At 40.7% G+C, this 21,888-nt stretch overlaps 1 protein-coding gene across 1 annotated transcript in view; it reads right to left on the bottom strand.

Moving 5' to 3' along the window:
- CTTNBP2 (cortactin binding protein 2) overlaps positions 1 to 21,888 on the bottom strand; it is a 188,569-nt gene that overhangs the window by 45,648 nt on the left and 121,033 nt on the right. Inside the window, 5 exon segments of the mRNA XM_006122544.5 lie at positions 3,995 to 4,094; positions 4,175 to 4,261; positions 12,952 to 13,031; positions 14,121 to 14,216; positions 20,422 to 20,697. Coding sequence (XP_006122606.3) covers positions 3,995 to 4,094; positions 4,175 to 4,261; positions 12,952 to 13,031; positions 14,121 to 14,216; positions 20,422 to 20,697 — 639 coding nt within the window.

Below are 21,888 nucleotides of genomic sequence, written 5' to 3'. Positions count from 1 at the left end.
TACCCCTAACTAATTATTAGTGTTTTTAATGTTTTTGAATAAAGCGATAATGGGCTAGATTTCCAGCTTGTGTAAATCATCATCACTCTGCCAATGTAACATCAGAGTTCTGCCAATATAAATATAAAAATCCCCCCCTCACTGAAATGCAGTTGTATGCTACACTTTTATCACAAGGTTGAAATTGGAAAAAAACATGTTACCTATTTCATCAATTTTTTAGAACCTTATCTTATTAGATTTAGCCAATGACAATAACCACCAGCATCTTTCCCGGGTCTCATCAATAATATTGTACTAATATCTGCCTTCTTATCAAACTAGGAAGGCTGTAGGATTCTATCTCAAGAAATATAATGACGTGAAAAATAAATAAATGTAACTAATAATGTAAATATTAAAAAAATAAATGTAACTAATCCAAATGTTAAAGGTATTCTTTCTTTTCTTTACTATTTCTTCATTTCCTTCTAATTCTCCCCAATTTTTGTCTATTCCATGTTTTTTCTCACCGAGTCTCTCTCTTTTCTTGTTTTAAAAACAAAACAAGAAACCTTACACAGCAAGGCAGACTCCCATTACATGTCTCCTCTATCTCCACTTCCCAAATGTTATTCCTCTTTTATGCTCTTCGGGTATGTCTACACTACAATGTTAGTTCGAACTAACGGACGTTAGTTCGAACTAACATTCATAGCCGCTACACTAGCGCTCCGCTAGTTCGAATTTGAATCGAACTAGCGGAGCGCTTAGTTCGAACTAGGAAAACCTCATTTTACGAGGATTAAGCCTAGTTCGAACTTACTAGTTCGAATTAAGGGGTGTGTAGCCCCCTAATTCGAACTAGTGGGAGGCTAGCCCTCCCCAGGTTTCCCTGGTGGCCACTCTGGCCAACACCAGGGAAACTCTATGCCCCCCTCCCGGCCCCGGACCCCTTAAAGGGGCACGGGCTGGCTACAGTGCCCGTGCCAGGTGCAAGCCTGCCAGCACCCAGCCAGCAGACCCTGCACCTGGCACGGCACAGAGCCACCCACCCGATGACCCCCAGCCCACCCCCTCTTCCTGGGACCAGGCTGGCGGCTCCCGGGAGCTTGCCCTGGACCGCAAGAGGCGGGCACCTTCCTGGGCTAGTGCAGATATCGTGGACCTCGTCCACGATCTCCGCACTAGGCACAGGAAAGTGGCCGGCTAGGGCAGGAGAGCTGCCAGCCTGGCCACCCAGGAGCAGATGTGCATGAAAATCAAGGGGGTCCACTGAGACCCCCGACCCTGAGCCCTGAGCTTACAATGGCCATCCTGGGTCAGACCAAAGGTCCATCTAGCCCAGTAGCCTGTCTGCCGACAGCGGCCAACCCTAGGGACTCTGGAGGGGATGGACCGAAGACAGTGACCAAGCCATTTGTCTCGTGCCATCCCTCTCCAGCCTTCCACAAACTTTGGGCAGGGACACCACTCCTACCCCCTGGCTAAGACTACTCCATGGACCCAACCTCCATGACTTGATCTCACTTCCCTTTAAACTCTGTTCTAGTTGTAGCCTTCACAGCCTCCTGCAGCAAGGAGTTCCGCAGGTTAACTATTTGCTTTCTGAAGAACAACTTTCTCTTACTAGTTTGAAGCCTGCTACCCATTCCTTTCCTTTGGTGTCCTCTAGTCCTTCTTTATGGGAACTCAGGAAGAACTTTTCTGAATGCACCCTCTCCACCCAACCCCTGCTTTTAGAGACCTCTATCCTGTCCCCGCTCCATCTCCTCTTTTCTAAGCTGAACAGTCCCAGTCTCTGTAGCCTCTCTTCATCTGGGACCTGTTCCCAACCCCTGGTCATGTTAGTTGCTCTCCCCTCTCCCACCCTCTCTCTTCCCCTCTCCCACCTCCTTTTCCCAGTCTCCCCCAGTTTTGTTCAATAAAGACAGAGTCAATGTTGGAAGAAACGTTATCTTTATTTTGTACATCAATAAGAAGGGGGGCTAGGGAAGGGTAAGTGGAAGGAGGTGAGGGAGGAATGGGGTACGAGCCCCCGATGGGGAGGACTGGGCTGGCTCTGCGGGCTTTGGGGGTGGAAGCTCTCCTGCAGCCCCCCGATTGCCCCCTCTCCCAGATGGCAGCCTGCGGCAAGTGCAGCCGGGCTGATGGCCAAGTGGTGTGATGTGCCCAGTGTGGGTACTCCGGGCAATCCAAGCCAAGACTGCTTTGTAAGCGGGGCACCCCTTAGAACTGTCTGTCCGGGGTGGGGGTCGGGACCCTTTAAGCGCAGCCCTCGGCTAGCCTGAGACAGCATCTCCATGCTCTAAGTCCTCCTCTGATGCCCTGCCGGCACTGCTTCCGGCCATCCTTAAGCCCTGTTCAGGGTCCACTCAATGTGGACTTGCTAGTTCGAATTAGCAAAACGCTAATTCGAACTAGTTTTTAGTTCTAGATGCGTTAGTTCGAATTAGCTTAGTTTGAATTAACTAATTCGAACTAAGTTAGTTCGAATTAACGTTGTAGTGTAGACGTACCCTACCTTCCTTAGACTCTCTGTTTCTTTACAAAATGTAGTGTTAGTCCTTCCTCATCAGCTTTCATTACTTTGCCTTTTCTCTTTTTTAATCTTTACTGGTCACCCCAAAATTATAGTTAGAGCATACTGACCAGAAACATTTCAAGAATAAGTATGGAGTTCCAAAATATCTATCGTGGGATATTTCAATCCTTGTATAACTGTTTATTTTGGTTTTAAAAAGCATCTCATAATAGACTAGCAATGGGAAAATTAACTTTGGTCTGTAGCGATGAGACAAAATACGCATAGATTGATGCCTAAGGTTAGGCACTTAAATCCACATTTAAAATATCTAATGAACAGACCCAATTTTCAGAGGTGCTGAAAGCCCACGGCTGCCACTAACATTTGACATTTTAACCACAATGAAGAGAAGTGTTAAGTACTGGACAGATTAAGGAAGACACATTCAGTTAAAGCTATTTTAAGATTAAATAATGTGAGCATTAACACTATTCTAGTATTCAAAATACAGATCTATTGAATGCAATAAAATGGAAAATAGGATTCATTCAATATTTAACACAGCACATATCAAACAGAAAACGATAATATTTGAGCAATAAATAATGAAGTATCACTATAATCTGGGGTTTCAAAAAAAGGCTATGTAGAACGAAGAAACTAACAACCCACTGATTTAAAAGGGACTAAAAGTCATCCTATGGAAATGGTACATTATATTTATTCAGCTCTCCCAGGATTGGAGTCATTCACTGACGTACTCACAGAGTCTGAAGCCTATCTTTTTATAAACTGAAGCTGAAAAATGGCATATTTCTTATGGCTGCTGTGAAAGTTTCCAGTAGACAGTAAAAGTACAAAGTATAAATTCAAAACTTCAACACTGGAAAAGTAAAATTACTCTTGCTAATATTTCATTTAGGATAATCTATATTTTTTTCTTTAATCTTGTCTGTCTGTCTGTCTGTCTGTCTGTCTCTCTCTGTCTGTCTCTCTCTCTCTCTCTATATATATATATATATAATTTCCTTGCTTTGCCAGAAAATAATACCTATGATGGTGTTTTTTCAACTTCTTTAGGAGTTCTAAAAGCTAGTTTTCATTGTTTGCACAAGATGCTGACAGCACTGGAGGATCAAGTGCTTTATTCAGACTGCAGGCATGATAAAGTAGCAATGTTCTTATATTCCTGGTTTAAAAGGCCTAAACCTTGGAAATCAAGTGAAGTGTTCACTAACACAAGGGAACATGAAAAGGGATAGGAGGGGAAAAAAAGTAAGAACCCATTAATGTAAAAGGCATAAAGTTTACACAGAGCTCATTTTTGGACTGCCATCTTCCCTTTTTTCTTTCACCAGAACCTGAGATTTTCAGAATTCTATTAAAAATGTGCCCTAGGCTATCCAACATACTTTAATGTCTCTTCAGAAAGCATCAATAGAAGTAAACTTCTACTTATCAAAATCAGATCTGATGAAATAATCTTACCATTATTGATAAATAATTCTGCAAGCTGCTCCTTGGAGAAATCAGCATCCACTTCAACCTTAACTATTTCACAGGTGAATCCAGCAGCCAGTTGCTTTTTCTGTGTTGAAAATTCACAGATTTAGGGAAGCTTTATATGCTCTTTTCCAGAATTATTCATTCTGTATGCTTGTTTAATACCTTCATACAGAGAGCTATCTGATGTGCTATGTAGTCTTGCAAACTCCCTTCTGGACCATGAAAGATGACATTACGGTATTGTTCAACCTATACATAAACAAAGTAAACTTACATGAATATTCACAGACCTGGATATTTTTAATCCAAATAAAAGAAACAAAATCTTTTGGATGTGTGGCATTTTTCAATTCACCATCAGTAAACTGATATGCTTACAATACAGTGTTCTACATGTGCAGTATTGGTGTGCGGCAGCTTTTAAAGACAAATTTTTGTACAGAAATGACATGGCACATTCTTAATTTATAAAGCTATGAGAAAAAATATTCTGTTGTCCTGTCCATGGTTGAACTTGACAAACCCAGACATTAGAGGCACATTACAGTTAACACTCAAATCCAAGACAGAAAGAGGGCAGAATCGTAAGAGAACCCTTCAAACCCAAATGATTCTATAAAACCCATCAATTTTTAAGTTTTTGTCAGAGTTCTTTTAAGTGGAGGCAAAAAACTACTCTTCAAACCCTAACTATATAATTTATACTAACAATACAGGAATTCCATGTTCTAATATTTAGAGCCTGATTGCTATGCTGATTTAATCTGACCTTTTGGGATTATAAAAAGCATTCTGAAGAGTCAAAGAAATAGCTGCTTTAAGTGTGAAAAGTATTTAACCCTAGCTGTTTTAGAATTACAACCTGTTATCTAAGTTCATCAGTCTCTCATTTAAAACCAAGAACTTATTTTCATTATAACCATCTTGCTACTTTGGCTTCACGGTCTCTAGACCGAGATCCCTACCACACATCACTTCAATTTCAGCAGCACATTTCTTTTTGTATTTGATAAAAGTTGTTTAGAGGTGGTCGAATAATTAAATATATACTACATGATATATACACACACTCTTTATTATTATTCTAAATGCAACGAATGAAGAGAGTCGAAATGTTTTTGATAACAACTGACCTACACCTTTAAGTCGAAGGAGTGCTTGCTGGCCTGGCTTAGTGAAGGGAGAAATGAAAACTGCTGCCGAAGGGGCAACATGGTTGCTGACCCTTAGGAATGCAAAGTTTGAAAAGGGGCAGTATGGCGCCTCTGGTCTTCTTTTTTACATAGAACAAGGCTGAAGCAAGATGCACCTGGCTCCCCATTATGTGATAAAATACTGGATTTGGTCAACATCTCGTGTGGGCATTATGCTATCTGCCCCTGTTTTAGGGAGCCTAAGAAGGAATTTTTTCTTTACCACTATATTGGCTTGGGTATAGGAGGTTTTTTTTTCTGTTTCCCCAAAGCAGGTGTCAGGGAAGGGTCTATTTATGCATGATATGATGGGTGGTAGGCAATGTGTTGCAACTCATTATTTAAGTGTTGGGTGGCTGTCCAGTGCAGATACTCCATAGGAAAGGTATTCAGCGACTGGATAAATGGCTTAGAAAAGGACTCAAAAAGAGGAAGAAAAGGGGAAAGTGGTTGGTACTGCAGAGAGCCAACTCCCTAGTCTTATAGCCTACTTTATCCTTCCTACAGAGAGGGTGAGGGTAAAAAAGTCCCTGCAATAGGTTTGTTGGAGGGACCTGGGTGGGTAAAGAGATAGCTGGTAAAAGCCTGTTGGGTAATTATGGAATAAACATGGGGTTACCTGCACTGTACACTGCTATCTCCCAGGTAGTCAGAGACATCGAATAATAAAGTTGCAGCCTAAACAACCCCCCATCAAATATCTTCTGTTCTACATTTGGCATGGCTAGACAAGTTATTCACTATAGGTTGAATCTCTCTAGTCTGGCACCCTCAAGACCTAACTGGTGCTGATCCAGAGAATTTGCTGAATCACAGGAGGTCAATATTGTCTAGTAGCATTATCAACACTTCCAATGTTTACTGGGCTCTTAGAAGACATTTACAGGTAAGTTAGAACTAAATAGAAAACAGCACTGAGAGCCAGGAATGGTGGCTATAAACAACTTTAGGGGATCACAGGAAACTTGACCACACCCAGGACCTCGAGCTAACTAAAATCATACCAGACCACAAATATTGCTGGATCAAAGAGTGGCAGACTAGAGAGGTTCAACCTGTAGCAATAATATTGTGTCATTATAGACCAGAAGCATTCAATCAAATTTTCAGTAAGAAGACTATTCAATAATAAATCATCAGAATTATTTATATAAAGTTAGTTTACAAAAACCCCTTAATTTATATTGGTGAGCAGTTATCAAGTTTCCATGGATATCAATGGGAATACTTTCTTTAGTAACTGCTCACCACTAGAACTAAAATGGATCAATTCTAATCCACAGTCTTGCAAGTCTCATAATCAATAGCAGATACTATTAAATGCACACATTAAAGATATATCCAGTTCTCTATGATGATTTTACTGCTACATGTTTTATTTTTTTAAACCAAATGGCAACACTGCAGCTTTATCTCTAACTGAAACTCACAAATGCACTGTATAATGCTCTGGAGAACTAAAAGCTCTTTCAAATCAACATTATTTGTGGGCCTTCACTTTATAAAATGACATTAGCTTAGTGCTTGTGTGTAATTAACTGTCAAGGGAGCACTGTTATACTATTGTGTAATTGCCACACTCTTGGAAACAGCTGAGATCTGAGGCACACATTGTTTACCTAATTTACCAGCAGAGGGCTCTGAAGGTAATTTTTCACTTGGCGTTTAATTGGATTTAAATTGGCTCTATCACTATGAAAACAATGACCTTCAAAAGCTAATTTATCCAGATTTGCTTTCTAGTCAGTTTTCATATACTAAATAACTTGTGTAATGAAAAATGATGTTTTATATAAAGCTGCTGCTCAGTAATGAATAGCATTGGTTTCTCAAATAATGGTTGATATGAACCAACTTATTTTAATTTCGTTTCCTCTTTAAAACTGCTAAATTACATTTCAATAAATAATTAATCAGAGGGTGGCTAGTAAAAATGAATTTAATGACTTAATTTCCATGCTTGTAATCCTTTTTTAAAATGTAATAGAAAATAAAGGATTGAAAGAGTAACGTCCTTTTGAAAAGATAGTTATCTAAGTGTTTCCATTCAGTACATGATTTTTAAAAAAGATATCTTTTAACTAAAATACTGCTCCCCTGTATGCTTCACCCCCAGAAAAGAAAAGAAAAGAAAAGAAAAGAAAAGAAAAGAAAAGAAAAGAAAAGAAAAGAAAAGAAAAGAAAAGAAAAGAAAAAATTGTAACAGTCCTGTGAATCCTAAAAAGGTTCATGGAAATAAAAGAAATTAGTGGAAAAATGTTAATGTGTCAGACTGTCAAGTTTTCTGATATGCAGAGAACGTTAGGGCCATTTTGAAATATATAACAAGTTACATACTTTTTATGGAGCCAAAAGATTGATTAATTCAGTTCAAGGTCTCACACTTTTCAGTTAAATATTAATTTCATCTCATTAGAAAGCTCACACATCTATACCTGACCATATGTACCACAAACAAAAAACAAAACATCAAACAAAACAAATGCACGCAGGGCATAGAATATATCTGTAATGTATTGCTAAGCAATGTACTGCAAGAACATACCACATATGCAAACCTACTATTTATTATTTGTATAGCACAACCAGAATGAGAGTTACTTTTCAAATGGGTATAAAGATAAGGTCTCCAACACAAGAAGCCGACCACTTAATGAAAGTACAAATTAAAGAAGAGGGTAGATGCAATGGAAATAAAAGTTTATGAACAATGAAAATAAGCATGTGAGTTCCTTGATTTTTGTTTGGAAATCTTTTGAAGTTACTGTATACACTTCATTTGCAAAAGTCCTTTGGAAGAATGGAAAATGTCTTATTAATTATTCCCTTTCTCCCACAATTCTTGACATCTGAACTGTTCTCCATTCCCTGCATCTCATGAACACAGATCATAGTTTTGCAGATGCATGGTCTAGCTATGTTCTTTGAACTCCTGCTTGCTTCCAAATGAGTTATTCCTAAACTGTAAAACTATCCCTCTTCTACAGAGATAACAAAATAACTGTGTGCAGTAGACAAAGGAAGATGATCATAGGGTAATGATTCCACTTAATATCTGACCCCTGACCCATGGTGGGTAGGACTGTGGGGAAACACTGCTAGAAGAAAGGAAATGAGTGGTAAGAAATTTTCCACTCTGCAGCCCATCATCTCCCAGATTTCTTGACATCTGGCAAGTAACAAGATATGAACAGAGGTTGGGAAGGTTAAGAAAAGGGCAGAAAGAGAAAACAGGATTCCTCCCACCAATAATATTTACTCAAAGGACAAAATTTCCAGGGCGTTTCCTGTAGCACATTCCTGCCAAAGCAATCTCTGCAGAGGACAGGAAGTCCACCTTTTAGGGCTTGATAAAGGTGGTAGCCCTAGACCAGACAGTCACCTTACGATTGCTGAGGATGCATTAGCTTTTTTGCCCACAAGGTCTCCAAGGATTGCATGGAGTGTGTCCTGACCCCTACTCAAACCTGAATCACTGATGGTCTGTATGCTTCTACAATGCATAGTCTAATCCACTTAGCAACCAAAGACTTGGAAGCTCCGAGTCATTGCTATTTCAAATAGCAAGATACAAAGACAGAACCTGATCTCCTTATGGACTTTGTATATTTGAGGTACATTTTCAGAGCCCTTCTGATGTCCAGCACGTGCCACTTCTCCTCTGTGTAATACTTTGAATTTGGATAGAATAAAGCTATAACCACTCGGAAAGTATGGAAAGAAGAGTTCCCCTTTGGGATAAACAATTCCAGAATTCTGAGCACCACTTCCTTATGAAACCTGTAATAAGGCTCCTGCATGGAGCCTAGACACTGACTTCTACTCTAGCCAGAAGGTGCTCAACCCCACCCCCCAATCCTCTTCTACTCCCCCCTTACCCAAATCTCCACCCCTGCCCTGCCTTTTTTTGATCCCACTCCTGAGTGTGCAGCACCCTTCCCAGGAACCTATGAATGCTACAAAACAGTTTTGCAGTGGTGGGAGGCACTGGAGTACCACGGACTCTGCACCTATGGCATGGAGAGTGCTGCCAGCTCAGACCCTCACTTGATGAATGTAATGGACTCTCCAACAGCAAGTATTGATGAACAAATAAAATGCTGGTACTGGTGTCAGTGGTTCAAAGTAATAGCTTGTCAGGGGGTCTCAATACAACTGACAAATCATTTGGGAAAGAGAGATCTAATCACCAGCTTGGCTATCTAGACTGCCTTAAGAAATCTGGCTTCCTAGGTGTTCTCGGTCATGGAATCTGTAGATCCTGTGAACATTATTCTACTAGAGTTAGACAAGATACACAATGATGCTGGGCTGGAGATCTTTGTTGGAGCTTCTTGGAGAAAATCCAAATAGAAGAATTCCAGAATTTGCTTCATGTTCCTGGCACCAGCTGCAAAACTTGGTTGAGTTAACTAAGTTATGATGCTCTTCTAGAAAAAGAAGTGTTCTGGTGACTATGGAGGACATACCCACCAATACTAACACTTTTCTTTCAATAGACAGGTTGTTGGGTGCAGCAACTTCAGGTCCAAATGAGTGGACAATTTCTGGTCTTTTGGGGAGCTGTTGTGGTGGCCTCAGTTTCAGCTTCATCAGGTTTAAAACCCAGGGATTCTTTTTTTTTCTTCCTGGACCACCTTCCCTAATAATGGTAAGCATGGGAACACACAGAAGCAGCCCTGAGGCCATCTGTGTGATAGGGCATCTGTAGCCAGACATGAACCCCATCTCGGTTTCCGCCCCCCTCCCCCCCCAGAGAGCAAGAGAAAGGCAGTCAGCCTTTGATGCTCTGGGAACACAGGTGTGCTGCCTGTCCCTGACTCTACCATAAACAGAAACCAGACAGTAAATGGGATAGCTGACGACCCGGGGCCTCCCGTCGCCCTGATGGCTAGTACCAGTATTTGACACACCTGCACTGTCCCAGGACAGGAATCTTCACCCATCACATACCAGAGGTGCCCATTGTCTGCATTTTCCCAGGTGTGAATTATGCTTTGCACCCTTCATGGGAAACTTGGTGTTCAAAGCCATTTTTCCTAATTGGCCACTTGAGACTAGGAAGAAGCCTACGTGACCCAAGGAGTATAAAGAGGGGTTTACTAGCCCACCCCATTTGAGCTCCAATCATCTACACCTGCTGGCAGGTATTGATTGTCTCCCGAGGTCTGTGGGACGCCCAACCTCGCCCTACTTCTTCCCGAGGGATTGAGAGAAATACGCTGGCCACGCCAAGTCTGGAATGCAGGGGTGAAAATATATACCTGCTAGGTGTCTATTTTGCATGCATTTAATAAGAGCTCAGAGAACCAAAAGGGTTTCATGGTACCTGCAAGTGACTTATTAGTGTAATTTCTGTCCTGACCTTTGTAGTGGCTGTGTTATCTGTAACACAGCAGTAGCATTTAACAACTAAGTTTACCCTGTAACAATAAAATAGCAACTGTTTAAGCTTTAACCTGACTCCTTCAGTTGCTGTAACAGAACCAAGCACAATTTAAAAGAACTTCAGCCGGTCATAAGGGACAGGTATAGGAAGAGCTTGGGCGTTTGGATCGTGTCATTCCCAGGTGACAGATCCATTGGGGCATCTCTCAGTCTTCCCTAGACTGCCCTCTGAGAAGGGATCCTGTATCCTAGCAGCTGAAATATGAGGTGTAATAAGCTTTCCCTGTAAACTTCTTGGGGCACCCGTCAACCTTCTCCAGGTTGCCCGCTGCGAAGGGACCCCAGTCTCAGCAGTTGAAGTCTCGGGTGTATAACACACACACACCACTCACTGCCCTGACCGTTGGCTGACAGCATCTGATTCCCTGGATCTGGGGTTTACGTCCCTGGAGAATTATTTTGACCGCTATACATTTATGTCACTCTTCAATAGTTAAGAAAAGGGCAGACAATTGGATGAGTACAAGACTTCCTAATTCAGGCACTACTTATAGTTTTCACCTTATGTTGCTGAGTTACTCTACCTTTCGGTTCAGGTTTCCCTTTATGTGAGTTGCCCTCAGGGGACTTTGCTTCAGCTTGTAATGCCGGACTTCTTGTTTTCCCTTGGTTGTTCATTTATGTCAGATGTTCAGGATGTGATTCTTCTCTAGGTTGTAACTTTTGAAGCACCAGTTTGACTATTCTTTGTTCAAGTAGATTTATGATGTGTCTCCTTACCTTCAAGTTCCAGGCCACTTGAGTTGCTTGGGATCTCTGGTGTGCATCTCAGCCCTCCAGGTGGGCATCAGTTGTGAAGATGGGGGGACTTCAAAAGATGATGGACATACCTTTACAAACACTGCACAGAACTGACCACCATTTTAACAATTCAATCACTGGATCCAGAACTCTCACTTGATCTTTCATGCCTTCTGAAGATTGGCCCCACACTTTTAAGATGAAGCCTTGAAGGTTCTTGATATCTGACTGTGCTCTTGGAATGATCTAACAATGTTAAATTGTGTTTAATTTCCATTGACTACTCTATTGGTCAATAAGGGGGAAAACTGCAAAGCCGTGCTGTAGCTCTCCCTTTTAAATGTAGTAAGAACCACTGGGCTCTTACTACACTTAAAATACAGAGGCATAGTGTGGGACTCCAGGTGGCTCTTACTACATCTTAAAAAGCAGAGGTGCAGTATCTGGTACAGGTGCTAACTGGGACAGCGGAGTCCTGGCTCATGCCCAGTCCGCCACTTGCCTCTGCCTCCCTGCAGAGACAGTACTGGGGGGAGCCATCTTAAAAGACAGAGGCAGCAGGATAGGGGGAGAAGCAACTAGTCAAGTAGTGACTCGACTAGTCGCTTACATCCCTAGAATGATTCAGATACACAAATACTAAAAAGCTCAATGGGTGAAGGCTCAATGCAACAGTAGGCCTTTTGCAATTCCACAGGAATGCAAGAATCTGGAACCTCTCTGGAGATAGAAATAGCCTTATCATCACAGTGTCCAAGTGAATTTTTTGAGGGGTTGGAATCAAGGAGCTTTTTGATGTTGATAATAAAGCCATGCTTCTAGTGGGATGTAGCAGTATCCAGAAGAAAAAAGGGGCTGGAAATTTTATGCATATGTATGAGCTTGATTAGATGCAAATATAATTCAGGATAGTGCTGCCTGACCTGTGTGAGGATACATCAGGGAAGACGCTATGATGACCAGGGTTCGACAAATAATGTAATCTACTTGCCCGTGGCGAGTAGATTACAACCTGGAAGAGCCGGCGCAGAGCAATCTGCACATGCGCAGAACGCAAAACCGTGCGGCTGGTGAGTGGGGCTCGCCGGCACTTGGCCAGCCCTGATGATGACAATGAGGAGGAAGATGATGATGAGGAAGACAATGACCGACACTCTAAGGGATTGCCCAGCAGGAGATATGAGAAATGCCAGACATAGGGCTAAATCCTTTGCATTCTCCCTCTATCTGCTATTATATTTTAGTGTTTGAATGATCATTTATTGGATTAGTTGATTTGTTTGCACAGGAAACTGTGATAAATTGCTATTGTTTGTCATGTGCTTCTAGAGTCTCTTATTCTAATAATACAGTTTGTAACATTCTGATGCAGAAGCCCTCAAAAGACTGAACCTTTACTGACCACTGACGTCTAAGACATCGATCCATCAGTAAGGTGACAAAAGAGAAATGAAGGGCAAGACAGCAGAAGCAGACTGGAGACTGGGTTAAGCAGGCATTTTCAGGTATGCCTAGAGGAGATGAGAGTCAACAAACAGGGACTAATCTGGTACCTACCAGCCGGAGGTAGTTCTGCAGTATCTGAAGGTGGATCATAGATGTGTAAGTCACACTGTTTAAGCAGCCTTCTTGAGGACCTTTAAAATACGTATGTTATTATCTAATACTTGCAATGTTCACAAGAATGTACTAAACAAACAAACATTCCTATACCAGCTATTGTGACAACTTGAAGAATCTTCAAAACAGGGATGTCCCTGTGCTTGCTTATATGCCCCACCTCCATCTATCCAATTGGCTGGAAATCATGGCCAATGCAAGTAGTGGGGAGACGGTGCCTGCAAGTGCAGGGTGGTGCTGAGCCACCTATGCCCCCTCGGGAGCTGCATCAGGTAGGGACCCCAAAACCCTACCTCCTCCTGCCAAGACCCCATACTCCCAGCCCACTCCTGCGCCCTACCTCCCACTCAGACCCCGCATCCCCATACCTCTCCTGCCCCCTTCCTCCCACCCAGACCCCATCCCCCCATCTCCATTCCCCCTCCCGCACACTGAATTGCTCATTTTTGCCCTGACTCCAGATCCTAGAGGGGGCCCAAAAATCTATTAGCCTCAGGCCTTCAGAAGAGTTAATGCAATTTTGGGAGTAAGCCCTGAGCTTTGGAGCACCCTCCCCCTTTTGGAGCTGGAGCTCGAGAGGAGTGAGGCAAGTGTCTCTTTTTTCTGCTTCTCAGTTGGGGGCCACGTCTGTAAAAGCTTTGTTGTTCACTTGTATGTGGCCCCCAATTAATTTTTCCATGGGTCAGTGGCCCCTGACCCAAAAAAGGTCCCCACCCCAGCTCTAAGACTCAATATGAATACATTTAAAAAAACTCAGGTTCTCTAATAAACTTTTATCATAAAAAGAATTACCTCTATCTCGTAACACAGATTTAAAAGGGTATCTGTAAGGTACTCTGGGTGGTATAGATATTATAAAATAATGGCACTGGGGAGGGGTTATAGTTCCTAAGTGTTACCATATGCTTTTGAATGCCCTAGGTCCATATATCTGCTTTTAACCAAATTAGGCATATAAATCTTTTACTAAATGAATCTCAAATTTATGGAAAGCAGGAAAGCCATATGAAATATTAAATAAAACAATTGGTAGCAAATGATTGATAATCTCTATTATTATGGAATGTTTCAATATTCAAACCCAAAATAGCTGCAAATGCCTTTACCAAACAAAATCACTGTTATGTGTTCCACTTTATTCCTCTTCATAAACTCCCATGGTGCCTGTGGAAAAATCTGACCCGTTGACCATGAAACATTTCCTGTTGAAAAAATAAAAACAAACAGAAGAGAGAACAAAGATATATGCATACTACATACACCTCTTCACACACATAGCACACGTATTCACTGCACAAAATATGTATATACATGTTCAGTTCTGCTATTTTGAAAAACAAATCAGTTCCATGTACAATTTAATTATTTTATATTTGGCTGATGACATTGGAACATTTGCTGGTATATTCAAATTAAACAATAGTTTAAAATATTACTTTATAATGAACCTTTAAATTTAATATGTTAAATAGTAAACATTGAATAAAAACCATGCTAATTTGCTTGATGTAAAGCATAATATATATTTTAGATGAAGGCCCTGGTTTTACATTGCTCTATATCTTATATAGTTATTCGCTGCAGTGCAAAGAGACCATAAAATGCTAATTCTGATTTGCACTCACTTCTTGAGTTACAATCTATGAAAACTAAAGGGCAGCATTTTAAGCAGACTTTGCACTAATTGAATGAATACACAAAGATGAAGGGTAATGAAAAATCAGGTCCTAAGAGACGCCTGAATTTTTCATTGCAGCGGCCGTTTATGAAAACGTTAAGATTGCACTAATGGAAATACTTTTATTTATATAATGGCCAGACACATTCATGCAGTGTGATTTTCCTCATGTTGTTTCATGATTACTCTAACCTAGAAGTACAGGAATGAGAATTTGTTAATTTCCTGATAAGTTTTATGAAATTTTTACTAAACAGAGATGTCTAGCTGTGCCAAATTATGGGTAAATATTTTACTCTCAGAGCCACACAGATTTTTAACTGATATTTTCTAAACCTCCTAGGTTAACAGAGTTTTCACTGTAATAAAATGAGAGTTCTGTTTTGCCTATACATAAAGTATCAGTCAGGATCCATTACAAAACCTCAATAGCAGGATTTTATACAAGAGGGTTTTCTTTTTTTAAGGTGTAAAGCCAATCCCTTCTTTTTGAATGCTAGAATGAAAGACACAATATAACTCTTACGGATTTAATACCTCAGGCAACACTTGAAACCTGGGTCTCAAAGAAGACTAAAAAGTGTCTTAAGCTACTAAACCAGCCACACAACCAGAGTTAAAGAATGCTTTAATACAGGCACATTCTAAGATTTATTGGATAGGCTCTTAAGGTGGTTCATAAGAACATAAAGAGTGGCTATATGGGGTAAAAACATCAGCCTGTTTAGCCTAGTTTCCTGTCTAGGCAGATTTTGATAAGCTCAGAGAACTTGTAGGTAAGGTCCCATGGGAAGCAAGACTGAAGGGAAAACAACTGAGTAGAGTTGGAAGTATTTCAAAGGGACGCTGTTAAGGGCCCAAAAGCAAACAATTCCGCTGTGTAGGAAAGATAGAAAATATGGAAAAGACCAGCTTGGTTTAACAAGGAGATCTTGCATGATCTCAAAATTAAAAAGGAGTCATATAAAAAATGGAAACTAGGACAACTAACAAAGGATGAATATAGGCAAGCAACACAGGAATGCAGGGGCAAGATTAGAAAGGCAAAGGCACAAAATGAGATCAAACTAGCTACAGGCATAAAGGGAAACAAGAAGACCTTTTATAAATACATTAAAAGCAAGAGGAAGACCAAGGACAGGGTAGGCCCACTGCTTAGTGAGGAGGGAGAAGCAGTAACAGGGAACTTGGAAATGGCGGAGATGCTCAATGACTTCTTTGTTTCGGTCTTCACCGAGAAGTCTGGAGGTGTGTCTAACGTAGTGAATACAAGCAGAGAGAGGGTAAGTTTAGAAGATAGGATACACAAAGAACAAGTTAAAAATCACTTAGGAAAGTTAGATGTCAGCAAGTCACCAGGTCCTGATGAAATGCATCCCAGGATACTCAAGGAGCTGATAGAGGAGGTATCTGAGCCTTTAGCTATGATCTTTGAAAAATCATGGCAGACAGGGGAGATTCCAGAAGACTGGAAAAGGGCCAATATTGTGCCCATCTATAAAAAGGGGAATAAGAACAACCCAGGAAACTACAGACCGGTCAGTTTAACGTCTGTCCCAGGGAAGATAATGAAGCAGGTAATTAAGGAAATCATATGCAAACACTTGGAAGGTAATAAAGTGATAGGGAATAGCCAGCATGGGTTTGTGAAGAACAAGTCATGCCAAACTAATCTGATAGCTTTCTTTGATAAGATAACGAGCCTTGTGGATAAGGGAGAAGCGGTGGATGTCATATACCTAGACTTTAGTAAGGCATTTGATACGGTCTCGCATGATATTCTTATTGATAAACTAGGCAAATATAACTTAGATAGGGCCACGATAAGGTGGGTGCATAATTGGCTGGATAACCGTAGTCAGAGAGTTGTTGTTAACGGTTCTAAATCCTGCTGGAAAGGGATAACAAGTGGAGTTCCTCAAGGGTCTGTTTTGGGACCCGTATTGTTCAATATCTTCATGAATGATGTAGATATTGGGATAGAGAGTACGCTTATTAAGTTTACAGATGATACCAAACTGGGTGGTGTTGCGACTTCTTTGGAGGATAGGGACATAATTCAAAATGACTTTAGCAAGTTAGAGAAATGGTCAGAGGTAAACAGGATGAGGTTTAATAAAAAGAAATGCAAAGTGCTCCACTTAGGAAGGAACAATCAGTTCCATACATACAAGATGGGAAGCGACTGTCTAGGAAGGAGCATGGCGGAAAGGGATCTAGGGGTCATAGTGGACCACAAGTTGAATATGAGTCAACAGTGTGATGCTGTTGCAAAAAAAGCAAATATGATTCTAGGTTGTATCAACAGGTGTGTTGTAAGCAAAACTCGTGAAGTCATTCTGCCACTCTACTCTGCACTAGTTAGGCCTCAGCTGGAGTACTGTGTCCAGTTCTGGGCGCCACATTTCAAGAAAGATGTGGAGAAATTGGAAAGGGTACAGAGAAGAGCGACAAGAATGATTAAAGGTTTAGAGAACATGACCTATGAAGCCAGGCTTCATGAACTGGGCTTGTTTAGTTTGGAAAAAAGAAGATTAAGGGGGGACATGATAGCGGTTTTCAAATATCTAAAAGGGTGTCACAAGGAGGAAGGAGAAAATTTGTTCCTCTTGGTTTCTGAGGACAAGACAAGGAGTAATGGGCTTAAAGTGCAGCAGGGGAGGTTTAGATTGGACATTAGGAAAAAATTCCTAACTGTCAGGGTGGTCAAATATTGGAATAAATTGCCAAGGGAGGTGGTGGAATCTCCCTCTCTGGAGATATTTAAGAACAGGTTAGATAGACATCTGTCAGGGATGGTGTAGACGGAGCTTGGTCCTGCCTTGAGGGCGGGGGGCTGGACTCGATGACCTCTCGAGGTCCCTTCCAGTCCTATGATTCTATGATTCTGACAGAAGGCAGTGCCACATGATTCAGAAGAAATGAACAGATGACAATTTATTGAGTGGTCCATCCACTGCTGTTCAATACTAGCTTTTTGCAGTCAGAGGTTTAGGGATATCCAGAGTATACAGCTACATCTCTTATCATCTCAACTAATAGCCATTGATGGAGCTATCCGTCATGAACTTAACTAATTCTCTTTTGAGCCCCATTATACTTTTGGTCTTCACATATCCTGGCAATGAATGCCAGAGACTGACTGCACTGTGTGAAGAAGTACTTTTGTATGTGATAGAAATGTAGCCGTGTTAATCTGGTGTAGCTGAATCAAAAAACAGGACTATGTAGCACTTTAAAGACTAACAAGATGTTTTACTTGATCTGAGGAAGTGGGTCTGGCCCACGAAAGCTCATCACCTAATAAACCATCTTGTTAGTCTTTAAAGTGCTACATAGTCCTGTTTTTTTTATTCTACTTCTGTATGCTTGTTTTAAACTTGCTTCCTATTAATTTCAAATGGAGTCCCCAGGCTCTTGATCTATGTGAAAGAAAAATTACACTTCTTCATAAACTTTCTCATCATTTAGATTTTATAGGCCCCTATCACATCCCTCTTAATCATCTCTTTTCCAAGCTCTCTCCATCTCTTTTTCATCTTGTCACAGGGGATCTGTTCCAAAACTCTAATTATTTTTGTTGCCCTTCTCTGTGCCTTTTCCAATCTAATATAATCATTTTTGAGATGCGGCAACCAGAACTGCATGCAGTATGCACAGTGTGGGTGTATCATGATTTTATATAGCAGCATGATATTTACTGTCTTATTATTGATCCTTTCTTAACGGTTCCTAACATTGTTAGTATTTTTTTTAATGCTGCACACTGAGCAAGTTTTTTCAGAGAACTGTCCATGATCACTCCAAGATCTTGTTCTTGAGTGCTAACAGCTATTTTAGATCCCATTGTTTTGTAAGTAGAAGTAGGATTATGATTTCCAATGTGCGTTATATCTTGCATGTTTCAATACTGAATTGAACTGTCATCAGTTTTGATATTCCATTGCAACTCTCCACCGTCCACTTTGAACTTCACTATCTTGAGAAATTTTGTATCACCCGCAAACTCTGCCACATCAGTTTCTTTTGCTTATTATTTATGAGTATGTTCAATGTCACTGGTCCCAATACAGACCTTTTGGACCCCATCTCTCTCCATTTTGAAAACTGATGATCTATTCTTGCCCTATCTTTTAATCAGTTTCAGGTCTATGAGAGGATCTTCCCTCTTATCCCATGATTGCTTTACTTTGCTTAAAAGCCTTTGGTGAGGGACCTAGTCAAAGATTTTCTGAATGTGCAAGTACAGAAGTACAGTATATCCACTGTGTCATGCTTGTCCACATGTTCGTTGACTCCCTCAAAAAACTGTAATAGATTGACAAGGCATGATTATCCCTCTACAGATGCTGTGTTGACTCTCTTCTGCAACAAATCATGTTCATCTGTCTATCTGATAATTCTGTTTATTATAGTTTCATTTGATTTATCTGGTACCAAAGTCAGGTTTACTGGTCTATCATTGCAAGGATTGCCTCTTTAATCTTTTTTAAAAATTGGTGTTATATTAGCTTTCTGCCAGTCATCTGGTATCAAGGCTGATAGGTTACATATATATCAAAATAGTTCTGCAGTTTTCTTCAGAACTCGGGTGAATAGCAATCTGGACCTGGCGACATATTACTGTTTAATGTATTGATTTATTCCAAAACTTCCTCTTAACATCTTAATCACTTCCATTGATTTGTCACCTAAAAAGAATTGCTCAGATGTGGGAATCTCCCTCATATTCTCTGAAGTGAAGACTAATACAAAGAATATCTTCATTCTGCAAAATCCTTGTCTTTCTTGAATTCTCCTTTAGTATCTCTGTCATCCAGTGGAGCACTGAGTGTTTGGCAGACTTCCTGCTTCTCATGTACTTAATTTATTTTTGCTTTCAGTTTTTGTGTCTTTTTGCTAATTGCTCATCATTTTTTTCATCTGCCTCATTAGACTTTTACATACGACTTTCCAGAGTTTATATTCCTTTTCTATCTTTCGCAGTTAAATTTAACTTGCAATTTTAAGTGGTATCATGTCTCTTATCTCTTTTACTCTGTTGTATAGACCTGGTGACATTTTTATGGACCTCTTGTTTTTTTAAAAATACATTTGGGGTATACATATAATTTGGGTCTTTATTATGCTGTTGTCTAAAAAGGTGACATACTGCTTACAGGCATTTCACTCTCGTAACGCTTCACTTTAATTTTAAAATTGAGGTCGGAACAAAGACCTGGAACTGGATGGGCTGCTACATTCCACATCCTACTGACATAAAAAGCTAAGCACTGGGTACTTAGAGCCCACTCTATTAGCCTGATTTGACATGGACACTCTATTTGGCAATACTTTCCCCCATTTTTTTCCTTCTCTTTCCCTCCCCATTCCCTCTCTTTCCCTGCTATTAATTTGTACTCTGGGTCTCTAAGAGCAAGTAGCCCCATAGCATCTTAGAAACTAACAAACATCTCTAAGGTCTAAAAGCAGAATATCAAGAAATCTCATCAAATATTTTCATTCAATTTTATTTTACGGGATAAGCAATACTGAACGCATAAAAGTGTCTTTATGTTTTCAAACAGTGTTTTGTGTAATGAATACAGTGATGATTGGCCTGATCTAGATCAGAAGTTGCCTCAGGTAGGCTTGAATATACTTATCTAAGGAAATAAAGAACAAGCCATGTACCTCACAAACTAGAAAAAGTTCTTGCTTTTCTTTATAGTAACAGTGATGATTCATACCTATTTTGATGGATAATATGCTGCTTGTACTGAGACCAATGCTGGATTCTGCAGCATTATTAAATGTCAGGTCTTCCAGACTCCTCCATCCATCAGAGGTGATTGCTTGGAAATGGTTTGTAACTGCCTGACTCACTGCTTTTGAAAAATCATCCCATGATGTCTGTTTGCGAATATTTAAAGAACATATTGTGTTTTCTGTGTCACAATCCTCTGTACCACAGTAGGCCAGTTCTGTTTCACTGAGTGAAATCCTTAAAGGTACTTTAAGAGCATCTATTTAAAAAAATTAGAGAACCTTAAATAGCATAATCTGCAAACACAATAAAAGAGCTATTGTAAGTAAGATTAAAAACATGAAGCACTTTTACATCTTCAGAGCAATCTCTCTCTCAATAGCCCTCTGGAGACAGACAAGCACTGTAATACCTGTTATTCAAGAGGGAATACAGAGGAAGTATATAGCTCATAATAGTAGGGATGTTAGAGGTAAGGTAACTGAATAGTCAAGAAGCCACATGAATTCTTATTGGTTACTCGACTATTCTATAGTCACCAGAGACAGGGCTAGCAGCCAGTACACTCTGGCTCCACTCCCAGGGAGCACCCTGCCACCTCGTGCTGCTGCATCTATATCAGAGGCAGCAACGCGGGGTGCTAGGCTGGTCGGTGCGGGTAGCCAGTTTAAAAACCAGCTCCCCATGAAGACTGGCTGCCTGCTGCCCCACACTGCTGCCTCTGATACAGAGGAAGCAAGGCGGGGTGGCAGCAGCCCTTGGCTGCGGGGGCAGAGGAATGTCCGAATTCCCCACTGACAGAGGCTGCTGCTGGGGAGGCTGCTGCGAAGCAGCCTCTGTACATGGCAGCCTGGGCTGGCCTAGGCCTATCGGCTTCATCAATTAATCATATAGTCAACTACACGTTGACATCCCCATATAATAGCACAATGAAAAACAGTAATAAAATCAGTATTAGATTACAGATTATTATACAAAGCATTCAGCTTCACTGCCTTCATTTTACCTTCATTCACTACCTTCATTTTATATACAGGAATAATACACGATCGGCCTATAAGACAAAACTTAAGCAATCTTTCATTTACATTTTCCAGATCCAAATTTTTACAGATTTAATCACATGACATAGTGGTTTTCTAACGTTTAATTTTCTATATACTCTTCATATTTTCCCCTACAAGAGGAGGGGAAAATAACTAATCGAAAAAATTTCAATGGGAGCTAGGAAAGCAAAACATTTCAGAAGGATTTCTCTCTTCCCTCCACACTGCTGCTTCTAAATCAGAGCCGGTGTTCCTGCCTGCCCTCCCTTGCTGCTGCTTCTGATACAGAGGCAACAATGTGGGAAAGAGAAGGGGCAAGTGGCTCCACAGGGACCCAGCTTAGCACAATGGCTCTGGTGGAGCTGCCTCCTCTCCCCCAGCATGTAAATGTGTAACTAGAAAAA

Source organism: Pelodiscus sinensis, chromosome 1 (assembly GCF_052426305.1).
Source record: "Pelodiscus sinensis isolate ZL-2025 chromosome 1, ASM5242630v1, whole genome shotgun sequence".
In the NCBI taxonomy this organism is placed as follows: Eukaryota; Metazoa; Chordata; order Testudines; family Trionychidae; genus Pelodiscus; species Pelodiscus sinensis.
The sequence above is the reverse complement of the archived record's forward strand: the minus strand, read 5'-3'. Positions and strand labels throughout refer to the sequence as shown.